Source organism: Cinclus cinclus, chromosome 4 (genome assembly GCF_963662255.1).
Source record: "Cinclus cinclus chromosome 4, bCinCin1.1, whole genome shotgun sequence".
NCBI lineage: Eukaryota > Metazoa > Chordata > Aves > Passeriformes > Cinclidae > Cinclus > Cinclus cinclus.
In genome coordinates, this window is record NC_085049.1 from 20,760,863 (window position 1) to 20,781,343 (window position 20,481).

At 38.7% G+C, this 20,481-nt stretch overlaps 1 protein-coding gene across 1 annotated transcript in view; it reads left to right on the plus strand.

Moving 5' to 3' along the window:
• The window catches only part of ATXN10 (ataxin 10), a gene marked incomplete at its 5' end in the record, with an annotated part of 93,218 nt that overhangs the window by 46,791 nt on the left and 25,946 nt on the right, over positions 1-20,481 (plus strand). Inside the window, 2 exons of the mRNA XM_062491571.1 lie at positions 2,154-2,262; positions 3,997-4,166. Coding sequence (XP_062347555.1) covers positions 2,154-2,262; positions 3,997-4,166 — 279 coding nt within the window. The remainder of the gene's footprint in view (positions 1-2,153; positions 2,263-3,996; positions 4,167-20,481) is intronic.

The window sequence follows — 20,481 nt, forward strand, 5'->3', positions numbered from 1 at the left end:
TGAACATAAAATATACGTCCTAATAGGTGAATAAATAGAGGGCAATATGTATGCATGCATATCTGTGTATATATTTGTTCACAGCATATGCTTGCCATGGGAAAAGAAAAATGCCAGTCTAAATACATAAAACTGTTTCTTACAAGAAATCATAAAGAATTGCACCAATTTCTCCTCATTTGTATAAGTATTTTTAGATTTTGTGTAGCAGTTGTATTTAACTGCAAAAAATGTAGTTGTGCATGTAGAATCTGTCATTAAAAAGGCTTTAGGCAACATCTGTGATACTCAGCTTGGCTTTTCCTGGCCTTTTCTGTGGCCCACAAGCCAAGTGCCTTGCTCAGGCAATGTCTGTAGTAGTAAGCTGCCTTAGACTCCGGAATTCTGAGGCCACATTTGAAAACTTTTGGGAGCAGTCCTTGGACTGGCCTGACTCCCAGAATGTTGTCTGGGTGTCCCATCCACTGTTTAATTTGTTATATGTAGACACTGCTTTGTTTTCTTAAGGAACATCAGGTCTTGTAGCTTGCATCTTAAACCCATGAGAAGCTAATCATATGCTTTTGCAGTGCTTAAGCCAATGTTTAAAATAGCTTTTCCATTTGAAGCCTGACTTGAGCATGCACTAACTTTCAACCATACTTGCAAAATAAAACCCTTCCCTGGACTTAGTTCATCTCTTTATAAGGAACATCGTTTCTGCGCCTCACTCTAAATATGTTTATTCTAAAAGTCTTCAGGTATTTCCTTATTTACTTTTCAGATTTTAACCATATTAAGATGTCTGTCAGAGTTCAAACTGTTTTGGGTTTTCAGCTTCAAAAGGAAGTGTTTTCCTTTACTGCCTTTCTTTTGTACACGTGGAGGGCAAAAAAAATACCCAATTTGGAAGTCAGCAGCAGGGAAAGAACAATTTTTTGAACTTAGCAAATTTCAAATATTCACGCAAATTTGGGTGTTCTTTTATATTTTAACTAATCTTCCTCTTAAAAATTTTAAAAAGCTGGTTGCTGTCTCTGAAATACAGTTGGGATATTATTACTTTATAACAGTATAATGGCTGATGAGTCTGTCTTTGAGACAGACTAAGAGTCTGACAGACTGAGCTAAGAGTCTGTCTTTGTGCTGATGAAAGCAGTTTCTTGAATAATTTAGGGCAAGACTTGCATTTTCCTACACCTGTATGGGTCAAAAAAAGAAAATACAGCTTTAGTACCTGGACCCTGTAGCAATTTGGTGTTTTCAAGGAGCAATGAATGAATATAATTGTACTACTTAATTACTGAACACTATTGTTGATTATTTGAATAACATTGTGTTGATTATATGGATCCAAAATAAACTGTTGGTAAGTAAACCTTTTTTTTCCTGTACCAGACAAGGCAGGAATAGTTACTGTGACCAATGTCTCAGCCTTTTCATGGCATCTTGCAGTTTAAGTAACACACCTGGAGTGGGATCATCTTGCAGTCACAGCCTGGCTTTTGAGTAATATGTGGTACTTCAAATTCTGTCATGGGCTCTTAAGGTATTTTCTGTAAGTGCTGGATTGTCATTATAAGCAGGACCAACATATTCCATGAGAAAAAATAGTTCTGTGGCTGAATAAATAATATGCAAATGAAATTGTGTCTCGTACCTAGCCAAAATGCTGCATCTCTGATCATAATCCTGTTTACCCAAGAATAATGTAAATTCTCACAGCCAGAGTTTGTTTGACCACAGAACTTTACAGAATTCCTGTGGATAACAAATTGGTGTCTTGCAGGCAGTGTTTGTGTCTTTAAAGTGGAACGCTCTGACTGAATAAACTCAAAGAAAACATTTATACAGAAATAATTTTCTCAGCTAGTAATTTTCTGTATTTCTGCTTTTGGAAGCTACTGTGTTTTTGTTAAAATTTTATCCCTTATGGCTCTGTTTTGGTTTCCCCATGATTTTTCAGGCAGATACAACACTAACAGTAGAAAAGAAATTGCAATCTAATACGTTATTGTTATTTTAGAAAGTTGCCCTGATTTTATATAAATTTATTCTTGGCAGTTTGGAAAACCTGCACAGAACCTGAGGAGCTGAGAGTTCCTGGGTTTCTGGGTTTATGCTCTTATGATAGCCTTCATAAGCCATTTTCAGAAATGCAGTTTTCATTCCAGGAAGCACTGGTGACAATTCGTCTTCTCGATGTTCTTTGTGAAATGACCTCAAACAATGGCCAGCTGGAACATCTGCAGGCATTCCCTGGTTTGCTTGAAACAGCTGTAGGTGAGTGAACAGCCACAAGGCTTAACTGTTGGTGCTCTGTGAATGAAAACATATTTTTCCCAACTGTTGGTAATTATAATTCTGACCTTTGAATAAGATAAATAAATAGGAGATGGAGTTAATCTGCATTTTCAAATATTTGATTTGTTCCTGGAATTTTTCTGCTTCTCCACTTTCTCTGTTGGCCAGTGTTGCCCAACAGAGCCTCAATTCAAGTAGCAGCAATGCTCTTTTCTTACGGAAAGTGGTGCAAGGGACAGCTGCTTCCTATGTTCTATCACTGGCTGAATGCGTAGAAGAGTTTTTCAAGAAGTAGAAAAAGAACTTTTCCTCCATGCCTGTTCCCTTCTGTTTCCCAAACTTTTGAAATTTAAGTGCAGTTTTAATGTTGTTAACTAAATCCAGTGACTTTTAAATGTCAGCTTTAAAAGAAGCTAAGAAAGAGCAAGGGAAGGACTGTACACGAAGAAAATAGGTTAAGATGTTCCAGAGATGCTCAAGGGAGGAAGGAGGGGTGAGACATACCATGACCTTTTTTCTTTTTTTTTTTTTTTACATTTTAGCACTTTGAGACTGATGCGTGCTATCATTTTGTGAGAAAATTGTAGAAGTTTGTGTATTTTTAAGACAAATCGGAAAAAATTAAAAAAAGAAAAGGCTGAAACAGCTGTTAGCTGTGACCCTTTTGAGATGTTTGGAGGGTCCTTACTGAAAAACGCCCAAACAAACAAATAAAGAAAATACCATCAGCGAGAACAAAAGAAAAACTTAAAAAGCATCCACAGTCCTGTTTTTGGTGATTAGTTCTTAGATATATGGCTTACAATAAAATGACTAACAACGGGATTTATTTTGTGCATGTGTGTGTTAAGGAAACTTAAAGTTGATCAGAGGGATGGAGCAACTCTGCTGTGAGGAGAGGCTGAGATAATTTGGATCGTTGAGCCTGGAGAAGCAAACCTTCAGGGAGACCTAATTGTGGCCTTTCAGTACCTGGAGGGATAGGAAAGATGGAGGGATGCTATTGACAAAGGGCCTGTAGTGACAGAACAAAGGGAATGGCTTCAAGCTGTTAGAGAGTAGAGTTAGATTGTGAGGGTGGTGAGGCACAGAGTGCCCAGAGAAGCTGTGGCGGCCCCATCCCTGGAAGGGTCCAAGGCCAGGTTGGACAAGGCTTGGAGGTCCTGACATAGAGGAGGGTGTCCCTGCCATGGCAGGTGAGATAAGGTCATCTTTAAAGACCTTTTCAACCCAAACTGTTCTGTAATTCTGTGTACTTGAAATTTCTCATCATGCTACAGTGCCAGGAACAGGCCAAAGAAGAGAAGAAAAAGGGATTCTGTGGTTTGTATGCATTGCTGTGACAAATTAAAGCTACAGGAAGTTTTCTAAAAATTTTGGGTTTTAGCAATATATTTATGGTGCCAGAATTCTCAACAGCCTACAAATTCTGACTATTTAGGTGGAGATCAATAGCAGCCAGCTTTCGGCCTTCATGTGTGAACTGTGTAAGGGTGTAAAAAGTACACAAAAATGCCTTCTGACATTGGGCTGGTCTTTTATGGATTGTTATATTAGCCCAAATCGCACAACGGGGTAAACTTTGAAAGTTCTCTGACATGATGTTGAATGTCAGAAATTATGTTGCTTATTGTTGAACTCAACAATTGATAATAAATCTCTGTGCCAAGAGACTAATTTTCTAATGGTAATGTATTAAAATGTTTTCTCTAGATACCCTGAGATTAACTCACCTTGCTGGGAAGCAGGCTGTAAATATTTTCACTGCCACACATGCTGTGACAGGGCAGGAAGAAATTTCACATCCAGCTGTGGGTTTCAAATCTCATCTCATTCGTTTGATTGGAAATCTATGTTACAAGAATAAGGGAAACCAAGACAAGGTGAGTTTATACATTTTCTGGCAGAGCTCTGATGTGTAAACAGATGCCTGACTGCAAGGTAACTGAAGTATATTGTTAGTCTAGAAATTGATTTGTAAATTGTAGAATTGATTGTATAAAGCAGACTTTTTTTTTTTTTAGTGTCTATGAACTACTGGCAAAATTATGCTGACTTATTAACAACAATGTAATGTTTTTTTTTTGCCTATCTTTTGTTTCAGCCCTATAGAATGCAAGCCAGTTCCTAATTCCTTTGTGGTTTTCACTTCTGCACCTCGTTTTAAAAGTCTCTAAATTTCCACTTCACTTTGCTTCTTCACTTTCTTTTTGAAATCATTCTTTGCATTTAGAATGCATTCTTTAGCTTGTACTGTGTTAGCATTAGGAATATATTCTTTACATCCTTTCTTCCTCATAGTTTAGTTCCACTGTTGTGATAGGTTCTTAAGATTCAAGGCCTGTGAACAGTTACTAGCTTGGGTCTAGCCAGGCTTGCTGCCCGCTTGTGTGTTCTGCAGGGCTGGATTGGTTGATATTCTTAAGATAAAACATTCCCTTTGGACTGACCCATGTTGGGTCCTTTCATGCTCTGAGTTGCACTAGCTCTTGGAGAGGAGAGAACAACAAATAAAACTTGGGACACCAAGGGGTGAGCTGTTCCATGTTGGACCTACCAAGAACCTGCGATGGATGTGCAGTTCCATTCTTTTTTCCTTTTGTGTAGGAGGAAGAGCTGTCACGAGTTACTGTCATACGTGTGGAGCAGTCCCCTGGCTTGTGTTGTGTTATGTCTCCTTCATAAAGAGGCACCATATGTTTTTATTAAATACACCAGGAGGAAGGAGGTGGGTTTTCAGGCTGAGCAAGGGTTGGAGGTCTTTGCTGGTAGGTGATGAATGAAACTGTCAGATGGAAAAAATGAAAATTCTTCCATACTCACATTACCTTGTTAGACTTGCCTTCTAAACACCTCACATTTATCTTCCAGACAGAATTGATACTGGTTTATTGGGGGAAGGCTTTAGATACTTATTTTCCACTCCCAGAGCTGTGACGTGATGGATTCATTCAGCTCATTCTGCTGCTTTAGTATAGAACTGTTTAATAAAGAGTAAAACTTAACAAAAGAAACCTAATGAATGAATTACAGAAGATATAGTTCTTTATTGAAGAAATGAAATGAATACAAAACAGGTCATAGTAGTTAATCTGCACCCTTGTTTCTGTGTTACTTTACAAGAATCATATACATTGAAGGGGAGATAGCTGATCTCTGCCTTATTTTGGCACCTAGCAAAGCGCTGCGCAAGCTTATTTCCTGTCCCTAAAGCTGCCAAGGATATTTTTGGTACTATGGATGCCAGTGAATTCAATCATAGCATCCTACTCTTAGAATCTGTTTCTTTGGTGAAGATGTTCAGTTGTTCATATAGAGGGAAAAGTTAAATATGTAGTTACCTTTGGTACTGATGCCTTCTTACCTAGGTAGAGTCACTCTAATGAGATGAACAATTTATGAAAGATATTTTTTTTCATGGGCCTGTATTTATTTCAGGTGGCAGCAGTGCTTTCTCTAATGCTATAATGGTGTTTGTTTATCAGAGGTGAAAATGCAGAGGTGAAAAAAGGAAGTCTTCTGGGAGAAAAGGGGAAAGAAAAAAGCTTCTACTGTTAAAGTTATTCTTAATAGAAGTAGCAAGTAAAACATCTGGATACTATTTAGTGTGTTTAAATTAACTTAGATTTATATTTATACATATATATATATATGTATATCTCTAAGCCAAATTGTTTAATACGAGACTGGCTTCCTAATTTTGAAGGCTGTTCTGCCTGAAAATATGAACAAGATTTGACTTGTTTGGAATTCAGTTTTCCAATTCCTTTTTTTCATGGGGGCAAGGTGTACAACGAATCCACTTATTTAGCAAAAGTTGCCAACATCCATAGATCAAACTGTGCCCACCCACCTCCTCAACTTCGTCTTCTTGCTGTAGTGAATATAAAATAGAAAAACTCACATTAAGGACACATGCTTCATTTTTGCAGAATCACAGAATAATTTGAGTTGCATGGGACCTCGAAGCCTATCCCATTTCACCCCCTGCCAGGGACAGGGACACCTTTCACTATCCCAGATTGCTCCAAGCCCCATCTAGCCTAGCCTTAGACACTTCCAGGGGTGGAGCAGCCACAGCTTCTCTGGGCAATCTATGCCAGGGCCTCCCCACCCTCAAAGAGAAGAATTTCTTCATAATACCTAATCTAAACTTGCCATCTTTCAGTCTGAAGCCATTCCCCTTGACCTTTTGTTACACTAAGTTATTTAGCAAATTGTTCTTTCTCACATAAGGTTTTTAAAAGCCTCCATGAGCTTCTTCTTCTTCAAGTTTAATGTAACTTTTTAAAGATAATTGCATTCTGACATAAAAGATCATCCCATGTTTAACTGCATATACTATTGAGAGGTGGTGGGGGAAGAACTAAACCTCTTTTATTTTTTAAGTAGAAACTTGCATCATTGTCATTATTATATTTTCCTAATGTTAAACTGAAGCCTAAAATGGAAGAAAGATTCTTGACTTACAGTTGAGCAAAAGAAGGAGCCTTTTGGACATGGATGCTCTGAAGTGGAGCTCCTGTACACCTACCAAAAATTCTGCATGGTTCCACTGGTTGGGTGGCACTGTTCTCATGTAGCTCTCTGTATGTTTTAATACTTTGCTAGATAAGGACAAAACGTTCAGGGTGTTGCAGGACTGAGCTCTATAATTGTTAAGTTTTGTCTGGCCATAGCACTGTGGAAGTTAGCAGGAAAGCTGAAAATGGACCTTCTGACAGAAATCCTTTTAAAAGCTGGGGTTTTGCTGTGGAAGTAGGGGCTCTACCTAACTAATACAGAATACACCAAGTAGCAAAGTGTCTGTACCTCAGGAGTGTCTTTCAGAGTGTCTGTTGGGACATACAAGGGAACTGTATCAAGTCCTGGTCCCATGTTGTTATGATGTTAGTCTTCAGCTCTGTTGCAAACATGAAATGCCAAGATTTCCATCAAAGTGTAGAGACTGGTAAATAAAAGAGAATCAGGCTCTCTCTTAAGGGGCAGGACAATATGAGTAATAAAGGGTTGGTGTGAGGTTTTTGCCTTGAGGTCAGAGATGAATGCATAGTCTGCAGTATTGTTTGTAAAGCAGTGGATTATTTTTGTAACGTGACTCATTTGTCCTTAGAGAATAATACAAAACTTTATTCCGTTGTGCTGACCCTTTACCTGCAACAAGTTAATGTTCCCTCTTTCCCTGCTTCTATTTCCTCTTCTGCCCCTCCAGTTGTTGACAGCTGATACAGTTGATCCATTGTGACTTGTCTGGTTTGGCCAATTTCACTTGAAACCTTGATCATACTTAGCATGGAAAGTTAAAAAATAAACCAAACTGGCTCTGTGTACATTTCCAAACAGTCAGTACCAACTTGTAGACTTCCTGGCTTCCTTTTGACTCTGGATGTTGGTGGGTTTTTTTGAACCCTCTTTGGTGTTGAACCTTATCATCATAGTGGTACAGCACAGAACTCCAGCCCTTCTTAAAGGAAAGCTTGGTACACCAGTGTCAAACATCTGTTTCCAGCTGTTTCAGTACTTACCTATGTGTTGAAATTGCATCTGTAGTATTTCTATTTAATGTGCCTTTTGAAGGTGTAAAATACTCATTTTCCTAGACAAAAGGTAACTGACCTTTATATGGAAGAGTTATCAAGAGATTTCTGCAAATCCTTTCCTGGTCCAGCAGTCTTGAGTAGTAGTTATCATACCTTTGGTAACTACTTCAGACATGAATTAAGCTTGGTATTTGCCAAAGGGTTTTGTGCTGTTGCTCTTTCCTTTCTTTAGCTTTGTTTCAAATGATTCTGGAAGGCCTGCTTTATTAAAATTCTAGTCACTTGAGAAATATTTTAGAGATATTTTCAAAGATATTTTGTAGTTATCTGTATCATACCCGGTTACATGAAGAGCACCATATCAACTAAAAACATTTCTTGCTAGTTTACTAGCTGGTGAAAAACTGAATTTGTTTGGAGCACACAATTTTAGAAAAAATTACTAAAATAACACCTTCTGATGTAGTTAATTTTTTAAGAAGTTCAGAATATCTGATGTACCCTGTATTGCAGGAAGGGGGTTATCTGTGGTTCCTGGGGTTTGCCAGTGGTATAGATTGCTGGAAGCAGGAACCCCATATGTGGAAGAGCATCTGCCTTTCTGAATGCTCTTTCTCTGGCTCAGATCTGAGCTGTTAATCTAAGTTCTTCCCACTTTTACAACTGACGTATTTTTCAGTTCTACAACAAGTGTCATCAGTTTTCTGTGTTGTTTTTCATTGTTCTAGCCCCAGTGTGAACTGAATTTCCTCATCTTCTCTGAAATGCCATACTGCGTACAATCTCTTTGGGGTGTTTTGTTTATTGGGTTTTGGTTTTTTTTTAAAGCTGCACCAGACTTTACAATAAGCTGATGTTACAGTGCTGTGAGTGTTGAATATGATCCTTTTTGGATATACAACTTTCTCCTCTTTCCACTTAAAAGACGTTGTGCTGAGAGGCACAGATTTGTTCATCTTTTCATCTGTTTCCTGACAAGTGACTAAGTTTTGGTTACTGTGAGATATGAAAGTTTCTCAACTTGTATTTTTTATGACAATCCTGAAGTTTATAGGGGCCAGCAGAAAAAAACAAATACAGTTTTCTTTTAGTTATTGAGATTTGGCCATCAGTGCTTATAATGTAGTTCACATTTTGGAATAAAACAGTTTCATGGAGGAAATAATGAAGCATGACCTGTGAAAGACTACATTTTGCAGTGAATTCACTGCAGTAACTTGGTTTTAGTGGCAGTCTGTGCTGCATTCAGGGTGAGGAGAGCACCAAGGAGACTTTGTGTGTAAGGGGGTGGTGTTAGACCCCTTCCAGCGATCAGCAGGCTGGATGTTAAGCACATGCCACTGAATGCTGATGCTAGCATTCCCAGCAAAATCAGAGAAGCACTGAGCTAGACAGAAGCTCACAGTGTGCCACGACAGTGGGGTTCAGTTATTGACTCCCTCCCCAGTGACAGGCATTATTGGGTTCAGTAGAGGTGTGATGCCATGCTGGCTTCAGCCCAGCTTTGCCTTGTTGAAAAGCAGCTGTCAACTTTCAGTTCTCTCTGCCTGTGTGCCTCTGAACCAGTCTGAATTCTCTTACCAGCCCTGAAAATTAGAACCATAGAATAGAATCTCCTGAGTTTGAAGGGACCCACATGTATCATCAAGTCCAGCTCCTTGTCCTGCACAGACACCCCTCAATCCCACCCTGTGCATGCCTGGGAGTCTTGTCCAAATGCTCCTAGAGCTCTGGCAGCCTCGGGGCCATGACCATACCCTGGGGAGCCTGGGCAGTGCCCAACACTCTCTGGAGGAAAGATATTTTCCTAATACTCAACCTAAACCTCCTCTGACACAGCTCCAGCCATTAATTAATTGTTTTCTAAAACTCCTGTTGAAGGGTGTGAGGACACATCAGAGCACCTATTCTTCAGACAGAGACGAAGCATTTGATTTTATTAGGGGTTTTTTTTTTCCATTTCTCCTGTTTTCTTTCATGTCTTTCAGAGGAGCCGGAAAGTTTAGTGACAGTCGTCTGCAGATTTGCATTTCTGCCATTGGGTGATGCTGTTTGTTCTAAATTGTAGCCTTGTAGGATTCTATTTCTTTCTCTTCAGTGTGGCAATACTTGAGCGGAGTTTTGTCATGCCTATGCCCGAAGGAATTAAAGAACTGGTGTCATTTTTAAAGAGGCGCGGGATGAGATTGCCCAAGTCCATGTAAGCAGAAGTTCTGCCCATTCAGCTCTTACTTACTCTTCCCAACTGAACTCCATTCAGTTATCTTTTCTGCTTGAAATGTGGGTTCTTCAAAGAGTCCCATGTTATAAGAGGGTTACAGTAATATAAAAATAAGTGGTAATCACTTCTGCATGCTTTTATCAACTAAATTAATCTGCCTGCTATCCTCAGTCAGTGATTGGAAGAAACCTACTTAGCTTTTTATGTAAGCAGTGGTAGAACAGGTGACAAGAAAAGAATTTGCAATCCTTAAGGAGGTTTTAGAAAAGTATCTTCAGTTCCTCTCCATTGTTTAAAGACTTTATAAATATTCAGGATCTTCTGCCTCTGTTGTGAGAGATAACAGACTTAATATTCCTTTTATAGTCTGTTGATATCTTTAGCATGCTAATTCATATTAACTGTGCTTGTTTGAAAGCCTTCTATTCTTTAACCAAAAAAGCTCAGTATTACAATCAAGAAGTGACAAAGAATTGCCTCATTCATGAGTATTTAAATGTTTAAAACTGTGAGTCTCCAAGTTCACCTCATAACTACAGTCAATCAGATATGTTCGGATTGTTATGGCAGAAGTGGTTTGCTGGAAGAATTTCAAAGGGACATTGACCAAAGATCTCATAAAGACACTGGAAAAACAATTGTGTTTAAGTTCCTTGAATGGAGCATGGCCTGTATTTTAGATACTGTAGCAGTAGGAGCAAGATCAAAGTATGTCAAGTCATCTCATATGCTGAAAGTCAGAGCACCAAGATAATTAATCCTCTGCTGTTTATGAACGCAGAATGAGCTAGATTTGCAAAAGACAAGATGATGGCTTTATTGTTTGTATTAAGATTTATTTAATTAAAGACTGCTAGCAAGATTTCTTCCATATTGTCCTGAAGCATTTCCAGTGAGTAACACCACAAGACTGATTGCTTCCATCACATAAGCTGACACTAAACACTCCTCTAACAAAAGAAAAACCTGTGCCATCAGTGTGATTTTCCTTCTTGCTCCTAAGGGTGTCATTCAGTGGGGCAAGAGGAAGCATTTACTGATAGTCACTTTGTATTCACATCCCCATAGGCTTAGTCTGAGGGAGACTAAGGGAGCAGACAACTGGTTGGCACATCTGTTTCTCCACCTTCCAGGACTCATAGAGCTTCCCATGGATTCAGCTTGGAAAAAGAAAGTGATAATACATAGTATGCCCAAACAATCCATCTACAAGACTGAATCCCTGAATTTCAGATGCATCCTCACAGTCTGGAATTCCAAAATGCCCTTTGTCACCACTGATTGAGGATTGAGTGAAAATAAATGTCTCCGTGTGCATTGGGTCTGACTGAGGTAAATTCTCAGCCCTTCCAGTGCTGTGCTTTGCTTTAGTAGCTGGACAGCTACTAAACAGCACACCAGTTTTTTGGCTACTGCTGAGCAGTGCTGTCCTCTGACATTCCTTCCCCCACCAAAGGGGATGGGAGTGGGCAAGGTCCTGGGAAGGGACACAGCCAGGTCAGCTGACCCAGATTAACCAAAGGGATATTCCATACCATCAGCTCAGATATATAAAGCTAAGGGAGGGAAGAGGAAGGGGATCATTTATGATTCTTCAGTGTTTGGCTCCTGGAGGAATCCTTACATGTGCTGAAGCCCTTCTTCCCAGGAAGTGTGTAAACATCACTGCTAATGAGAAGTAGAGGTTGACTTTTTTCTTTTTGTTTTTTTTGTTTTTTTTCTTTTTCTTTTTTTTTTTCTTATGTGCATGCAGAATCTCACTTCTTTTTCTTTCACAGTAATAAAACTGCCAAGGTCAACCCACTACAGTGTGCTAGTTCCAAGTGGATCAAATAGTTGTAGGAACTCTTGACAGTTGTAATACACAGGTAACAAATGGTTTTGACCAAAGTTATTCTTTGCAAGACAAAGCAGGGTTAAAGTTCAGTATAATAATTATTGTGGAGTCATTCTGGCTGGTTATTGCAAATGACCTCTGAGGTGGAAAAGCAGTAATCTGAGGAGGGACGGAAGATTTTTATTTGCACTTGCCTTTCTGTCAAAATTGTGTTCTTGTCTTACTGTTCTCATTTATGATATGGAGTATTTCTCCTAACTGAAGAATGAGGAAATTGACAATTAATAGAAATTTTAGAAATATAGACTTGGAAAAATAGAAATTAATAGAAATGTTGGTGTTTATTTGCTGTATAATTAAATATATATATGTAGGCATGTGTGTATGGTTTATATATAGATATGTGCATCTGTGTAGATGCATATATAATAGATAATATAGTAGATATATAATAGCTGAAGGGAGCTGACAAGAAGAATAGAGAGAGGCTGTTTACAAGGGCCTGGGATGACAGGAAAAGGGGGAATGGCTTCACACTGACAGAGGGCAGGGTTAGATTGGATATTGGGAAGAAATTCTTCCCTGTGAGGGTGGTGAGACCCTGACACAGATTGCTCAGAGAAGCTGTGGCTGCCCTGTCCCTGGAAGTGTTCCATGCCAGATTGGATGGGGCTTGGAGCAACCTGGGATAGTGGAAGGTGTCGGGGCGTGGACAAGATGATATTCAAAGGTCACTTCCACCCCAAACCAGTCTGTGATTTAATGTGCATACATACATATATAAAAACGTACACACACACACACTCAGACAGACTTCCTCAGTTACCTCAATGTACTACTTCTGGAAGACTTCTCTGGATAAAATTGAGAAGATCTGTATTACTTTTGGTTAAAAGTGATTGTATTATACATCTTTGATTTACTTCCCTTTGATAATCTTCCCACAAGCAGAGTTCAAATTGTGTTACACGAACATACTGTGAAAGAGATTCTCAAATATGAGCCTGATTGCTCTCTTGATTAAGAATCATAACTCTTGTTCAGTTCCTGGGAGAAAAGGTGCACTGTTGAATTTTTAAAAAAATACCATAAATATTTTCTATGTATCTTGGTGGATCATATTTTCATTACTGGCAAGATGATGTCTTTTGGCATCTCTTAATTAACTTTGTTTAAAAACAAGTTCTGGTACAGTCTTACTGATCTGAAAAGGAAGAAAGGAAAATGACACCAATACTGGAAAATATGACAAAATCGTATGAGCATATACAGTATGAATTTACAGAAGTTGAAAAGTCTTCCTTTGCAAGCCAGCAGTACGTTGAAAATTACAAGTACAAGAACGCACAAGTCTTGAATGGTGTGTGTACCCGAGGATGTGATTTACGTCATGATGTGAACCCTAAGAATGATAGTCCCCTGATGATGGTTTCCTGTGGAACAGGACATCCAGCCAAGGGGGATCTGTGTCGAGTATGAATGGGTTTAATCAAGGCTGCTGCAGTATTCTTATTTCAGTTTCATTATGCATTCTGCTTGTCTAACTTAAAAAAATACAATGTTGTTGCTTTTAACAAAAATTTTGATAGTTTAGTGCCTCTGAAGTAAAAATAGCCAGTTTACTTCATTTCAGTCTAATAATTTTTGAGGTTATATGTGCAGTATTCCAGTTTGCTTTAATATTCTTACAGTACTACAATCTGACGGGTATTTGAAGTGAAATATTGAATCTGGCCAGGCTGGACAGGGCTTGGAGCAGTGTGGTCTAGTGAAGGGTGTCCCTGCCCACGGCAGGGAATGGACTGAGATGGGCTTTCATGTCCCTTCCAACCCAAACCATTCCGTGATTCTGTGATGAGGATTAGCTGCATTGTGTAACGATAGACGACTTTGTGTTCTTCATAAACTAGAATAAGTATTGAATATAAGTGTCTCTTCTCTGGCTTTGGTGCATGTTTTAGCATTACAGTCAGCTTTGCTTTGACATTAATCTTACCTATGACAAAATAAAATTGATTTAGATTTTGGTCTGGCAATTACTGTTCTAAAGCACAATTATGAAGCTCAGTAGATTCACATTGAAGCTGGCAACGCATGTTGAATTTTAATAAGGGGAAATTATAACATTTACCTTCAAATAAATGTTTTCCCGTCTTTTTAGAAAATATGGGGTGCTACCCATGGAGCTGTTCAGGGCTTGAAATTTTTCATAGGAGAGTTTCCATAGGAGACTTTCCAACTTCTCTAAAAATCTCTTCTTCCTTGAGTCCAGCAAATGCATGATTGTGCATTTGGCTTTGGAAATATTGAAGGGCTTTATTTGGAAATATTGAAAGCCATTATTTTAGGCAATTATTCAGTATTGTAGCTAAAAATAATAATAATAAAGAAAGCAGTGTTTTGCCTGCAAACAAAACCACAAACAGTTCAGTGTAATTAGTCATAAATAGGTAGGTTCCCTATTTAACCTGCATCTAACTTTTGTTCCCTGCTACTTGAATGTCACTCCCTCAGTATTTTCCAGGCAGGTCTGTTTAGTTGTTTCAGCTCTTTTTGTTCCCCACAGCTCCAGGCATAAGAAGCAGAGACAGATTGAGAGGATACAAACTACTGCCAGTTCTTCTGGAACCTATAATCCAAATGGAGTATTTGATGGTTGGGAGTGTCACCTCTTAGGTCCAGCTCTTGAATTATGCAGATTCACAAGCACCTTACCATTCAATGCACTTTTTAAAACATGCTTTTAGAATTGCTGAGCAAAAAAAAAAAAAAGCTTCCCCTACAATAGATCAACCTGGTGGCAGCTGATTGAGGTTCTGATTCAAAGCTTTTTCCTCCTCTCACCTTCTGACCCACCATTACTGTCTACTTGTTCCTGCAGGCATTTCTGTAAAAGTATTGACCCGCTCCTTTGAATATCAACTTCAGATGAAAGTGTTTATTAATAAACTCCTATAGAAATGTTCTTTCTTTTTAAAAATAGTAAAAAATAGTGACTTACAGAACTCAACGTTTTTTGAAAAAGTTTCTAATTTTTATGATTGCATTAATTATGGTACAAATTTCATCTATGGAAATGTGCCCTCAAGCTCTGCTCATATGAGATTTTTTTTTCTTGTTAATGGACTTGCTAAGAAGAGTTGACTGTGCTTGGGTAGGTTTCCTTTAAGTAATTTTTAATAACACAGTATATATATGCTTAATGTGGAGTAGTAAAACAATTTTGAAACAAGAACTCTTTCTATTTTTCAGTTAAAAACTGCAGTCTTGACTTTATAGGCTGTCATCAAATTAATGATCTGTTGTTTCAAGAAAAGAAATAACATAAATAGTGCAAAACAGAACATTGAAAATTGTATAAACAATGGGCTTAGTGCTTGAGTGTAGTATGTATACATGCCTTGTTTAGTGTAATATTTTCAGGTAAACTAACCCTATGAAAGGATACATTTTTTATGGAGTTTTTAAAACAATTTGAACAACACCTTTACAAATTCGAAAACCTATAATTTTGTTTATCACGGATACAGGAGTTCAGCTAGAAATGGGGAATCTTACTTTTGTAGTACCTGCAGTTGTTATTACCAGACTACAAGGCATTTAGAGACACAAATACTCAGAAAACCCTCTGGTAGTTATAATTTAAAGGTAAATTAAGAAACAACTATGCAATCTCCTTGTGTACAGCTTCATGTATCATCTCGCTCAATAGCCTGAGGCATTAGCAAGCTTTCAGCATGAAATTTAGTGCTAGAGCATGCATTCCTGAGTTATTGTATATCATGCATACCATATATGTGGCTTTTATAGACATATAAATCACAACATCAGGAGTCTTGTTTACTAAATGTAAAGCTGATCTTAATCTCAACAAGGTGGCTAAATTTATCTTAATGAGAGAATCTGATCCTGTGCAAAGGTTATGCTTGGTGAATCATTAAAAGGAAATGTGTGTTCTTAGAATTTCAGGTAAATGCAGAGAATAATTGCTCAGCTTTTTGTAAGTCTGTTGTCAGCAAAGAAACAGTGTCAATGTCACATGAGGGCTGGACCAGTCCATGATGGGTGCATCAAGTGTGTGAGGGACCATCCTTGAGGACAAGTTGCAGAGTTTGGCATGGCTCACAAGCACATCCCAGCATTCTCCTCTTCCTCCCCTCAGTCTTTCCCCACCAAAATCAAATCACAGGTCTGCCTTGCCGTTCTTTGGAAGGAGCCCATGGCCTGCACTGTGTACTCAGCAGTTCCTGAGTGTTGCCCAGAGGAGTGGAGGTTGTCAGGAGCCAGCAGCCCCAGGGGCCATCTGAAAAATGCAGCAAGGAGCAGTGCCCACAAGGCAGTGCCAAATCCCAGCATCCCAGCTCTGTGTCTGCTTGTGCACTCAGAAGCTCTGCTGAAATGAGCTGTATTGATCCAAGTTTATTGCAACATTCAGACTTCACTAGTGTATTGCTGACCTCAGATGAGGTTCATCAATCTTGTCCTTCCTTCCACCCTACGTTCTACATCTCCTGTAATGGTTGTTGTACTTATTTTGATTACACTGTGAGGGATTGGACCTTAGATCCCATAGGCTTGGGCTATGGAGACCTGCACCTCAAAACTCTCTATGGGTAAACCTTTGGCAGATCATTGCTACTTTATTTGCTCACCTCTTGAATTAGCACACTTGGTTTTGAAGCCACAGTGTGCCCTGCTTCTGTATTAACCTCATGACATTCTCTGGTTCCCAACCTAGTCTGTAGTTTGTTTTCCTTGAAATTAATTTTCAAAATACAAACAGCTCTCAACCCAAAGGAGAGGTTTGTTAAGTAGTGCATTTATTTGCTTGTTGGGGAGGTGCAGGCATTCAGAATCAGCAGTAGCATTTTAGAATGCGGTTGGGCATTCTCTAAGTCCTATGAGGACCAGCTCAGGGAGCTGGAGGGCTCAGCCTGGAGAAGAGGAGGCTCAGGGTGGAGCCTCTGGCTCTCCACAACTCCCTGACAACAGGGTTCAGCCAGGAGGGATCAGGCTCTGCTCCAGGGAGCAAGGGACAGGACAAGAAGAAACGGCCTCAAGGGGAGGTTCAGGTTGGATATCAGGAGTAATTTCTTCATGGAAAGGCTGGGCAGGCATTGGAAGGGGCTGCCCAAGGAGGTGGTGGAGTCATCACCCCTGGAGGTGTTCAGTGGGATGGCACTCAGTGCTCTGGTTTGGGTGACTGGGTGGGGATCAGTATTGGATTGGATTTGGATTTTTGATCTTGGAGGTCTTTTTCAACATTAGTGATTCTGTGGATCTGAGCTGTGTTATGGTGCAAGTGGACCATGTCATTTGATAACTCTTGTCTTCAGTGGTCATGGGGGTGCAGTGTAAGGTGCTACAATTTATTCCACTTTTATTTATTGCTGTGGTTCTAGATAACTGCTGAAAGGGGGCAAATACTAAACTGTTACAGTACTGTAACCTAGAGTATCATTCAGGTTGTTTTCTGAATTCTTGCTTGGTTTGGCAGCTTGGGACTTTCCAAAACTATAATGGAAAAAGACACAAAAACTTTATGATGCCAGAATCACACTTTGTAGAAATTGTCAGTGGAAAAACTCCCTGTCAGTTACTTTCAACTGCAGTTACATCAGCAAAAGGGGTTGCAAATGTCAAAAATGATGAGCCATCATAAAAAGATCATAATTCAGATTTCTTTTACAGTTTAAAATGGAACACCATTACTGACAAAATCGCGGAATCATTGAGGAATTAATCCTGAATGTATAAAAGCTGTGAAAAAGACCCCAAACCAAAGTAAACACCTTTCTCTTCTGCACTGTGAGAAGCATGAAATGTTTCAATAATATGAATGCACAGGGATTTTCCCCACTTTTGTTAAGCTGATCAGAGTCATAGAATCCCAGAATGGTTTGGATTGGAAGGGACCTTAAAGCTTCTTTTATCCCACCCCCTGCCATGTGCAGCAACACCTTCCTCTAGACCAGGGTTCTCCAAGCCCTGTCCAACCTGGCCTTGTTAAAGAATAACACTTGAGTTCAACGATACCAGTTTGCAAACCTTAGGTTAATATTTTTCTCTTTAAAAAACAGAGAAGACTTCTTTGTCATGCTCATATACAGTGATATTTTCCAGATTTCATATTTGCATACAGTGCTGCTAGCCACTCTGTAACAGGCTGGCAGTCCAGAACTCCTTTGTTAGTGTATCTCTACTTCTCATTAAAGAAAGAGATTATAGAGCATACAGCTGATGAGAAACCGACTAAAATTTCATTTTAAATCTAATCTGGAAAATGACATTTGTGGAAATAGTCACCTTTTTTTTTTTCCCCAGGGTACCATCAAGTGAGAATGGAAGCATCATATTAATGAATGTTAACTTGAATAAATGTATTTAAACATTTTTCTTTTGAAAAAAATGTCTCTCATGCCACAGCTTCCCTTGTTTTAATACTACAAAATCTTTTAAATAGATCACTGAAAGTCTTCTATTTTCTTTGTTTCATTTTGGCATATGAGAAATCATTTAGACTGTCTGGGATACTCTGATTTCAAGAGACTGTCTTCTTCAGGCAAAGTTCTTAATCATGAGGAGGTTTTATTTGTAAAATATGTGACTGTTGTCTCAGTAAAATTGAGCTGAAGTAGTTTGTGACATTGTTTCAGTTACACAGAAATAAATTCCATCTGAATCATAGAATAATCCTGAGTTGGAAGGGAGCCACAAAGGGTCATCAAGTTCAGCTTCTGGATCTGACTTGTAAACCATTAAAACAGAACCAAAAAATTAATCTGTTCATTTTATAATCACTTAGTTCACAGTAATTTCTTGTTTTTGACAGTGTTGACAATTTGTTTTACTTTGCTTTCTACAAAAGCACAATACCAAAAAGAGGCATAAAAAATCCCAGCGCCCTCAGTAGGTCTGCTGTTGCTACCTATGAAGTTAACGTGGTAGGCTGGAGTCACTCTTCCAGGAACTGAATGCTGAGTGTGCAGAGCTTGAGAGGGAGGAATGAAAGGATCTTGCTCTTGGATCATATTATTATTAATTTAAAAGAGGACCTGTTCCTCATTAGGGAGTTCAGCTGAATACTTTAACCTTCTCTTACCATTCCTCCTGCATGTCCCAGTGAAGTTGTTGAGATTTATTCATGCATTGAATAAACACAAATTGTACTGAATTTGCTTATAAAATGACATGAGGAAGAATTGAAAGGGCTTTACAGGATGTATTTACACCAGGATTGGTGTTTTTTATGGATTTGTAAAATAAAAAGATAGCTAATTAATTACTTTTGCGAAAAAGAAAGTGTAGTTGCTTTGCTTTTGTATTTGAGAGGGCATGCCATCAGTTCTGTTTTGGATGAAGAATACTTTGTGATTTGAAGGTATCATAAAATACGGGGAAAAAGACATGAATCGTTCTCAGCAGAGTAGTGTATGACTAAAGCTTCTTCCAGCTCAAGAATCAATTTGCACTTGCATTGGACTCCTTTGAAACCATCCCCAGCAGACTCTCCAGTAAAGTGAGACAACATCTCTTAGTCCTGACAGAAAACAGTTTTCGTAATTGTGATATTTGGAGTGGTTTTTTTTGTTATTTTTTCCTTTTGAAAGGACCATACTTACGATATTTGCCTGTTTCCCGGAAAACATCACATTTCATATAAAATAGAGGTGGGAATTGCTCAGTGTGACACGTTATTAAATAGAAATACTCAGATTTATTCAGTATTAGTGATGGGGTTGTATGGCTGGCTCAGGCTTCTGAGGGCTTTCTTGACTGGGTCTGATTTAAAACACAAGCAGCAAACACCATTAAACTGTCTGCTCACTGTAGTAGCCAGCTGAGTCCTGCAGCATCCCATTTACTGTTTCTGCAGCATTCTAAAAAGGCATTTTGTTTTACTATGCTTTAACCATGAAAATTTTATTATCATCAAGGATAGTTTTGTACTTAACATGTAACAGAGTGCATGCCCTTAACAGATGTACTAGAAAATGAATGGTTCGTTCTTTGACCCATCAGTAAAATCTTGGAAGCTCTGCATGCAAGGGAATGTGGAAGCAGAGAATCATGCATGCCTTTAATCAATGTCTCTGCTATTTCCAATCTTCTAACCTACCAACTTACTCCTTTTCTCACGCCCCGTACCCACCTTGGCTGTGAAGTTTGGGTAATATACTCAGTAACTTGTTCTTTACAGCTCCTTAAAAAAAATTAGCAGTACTAGAGTCACTTCACAATTGCAGTAGGAAACTCTGAGGAATTACAGGAAACTACCACTTTTGGTCTTGAGTCTGTCAGTGCACTCTGAAGTGATGTGATTCAATGTGCTGAATTTAGCTGCAGAATTTAATCATGAAACATAGAAATCACTGGCATATATCATTGCATGTTTTGAGATCATCCTGCATTTTTTCACATGTTATTTTCATTATTTGAGGGTTTGCTGCAGATGGAATTATATGCATGACATTGATTTTTATTTTTTTTTTAAATCCTTGTTTCAAAGTGAAACTAAGTGAGAATGTTAAGTAATTCTGGATGCAACAAAAGTCATCATTTGAGCATGGAAGATCTGATTGGCATTTATTTTTGCTTGC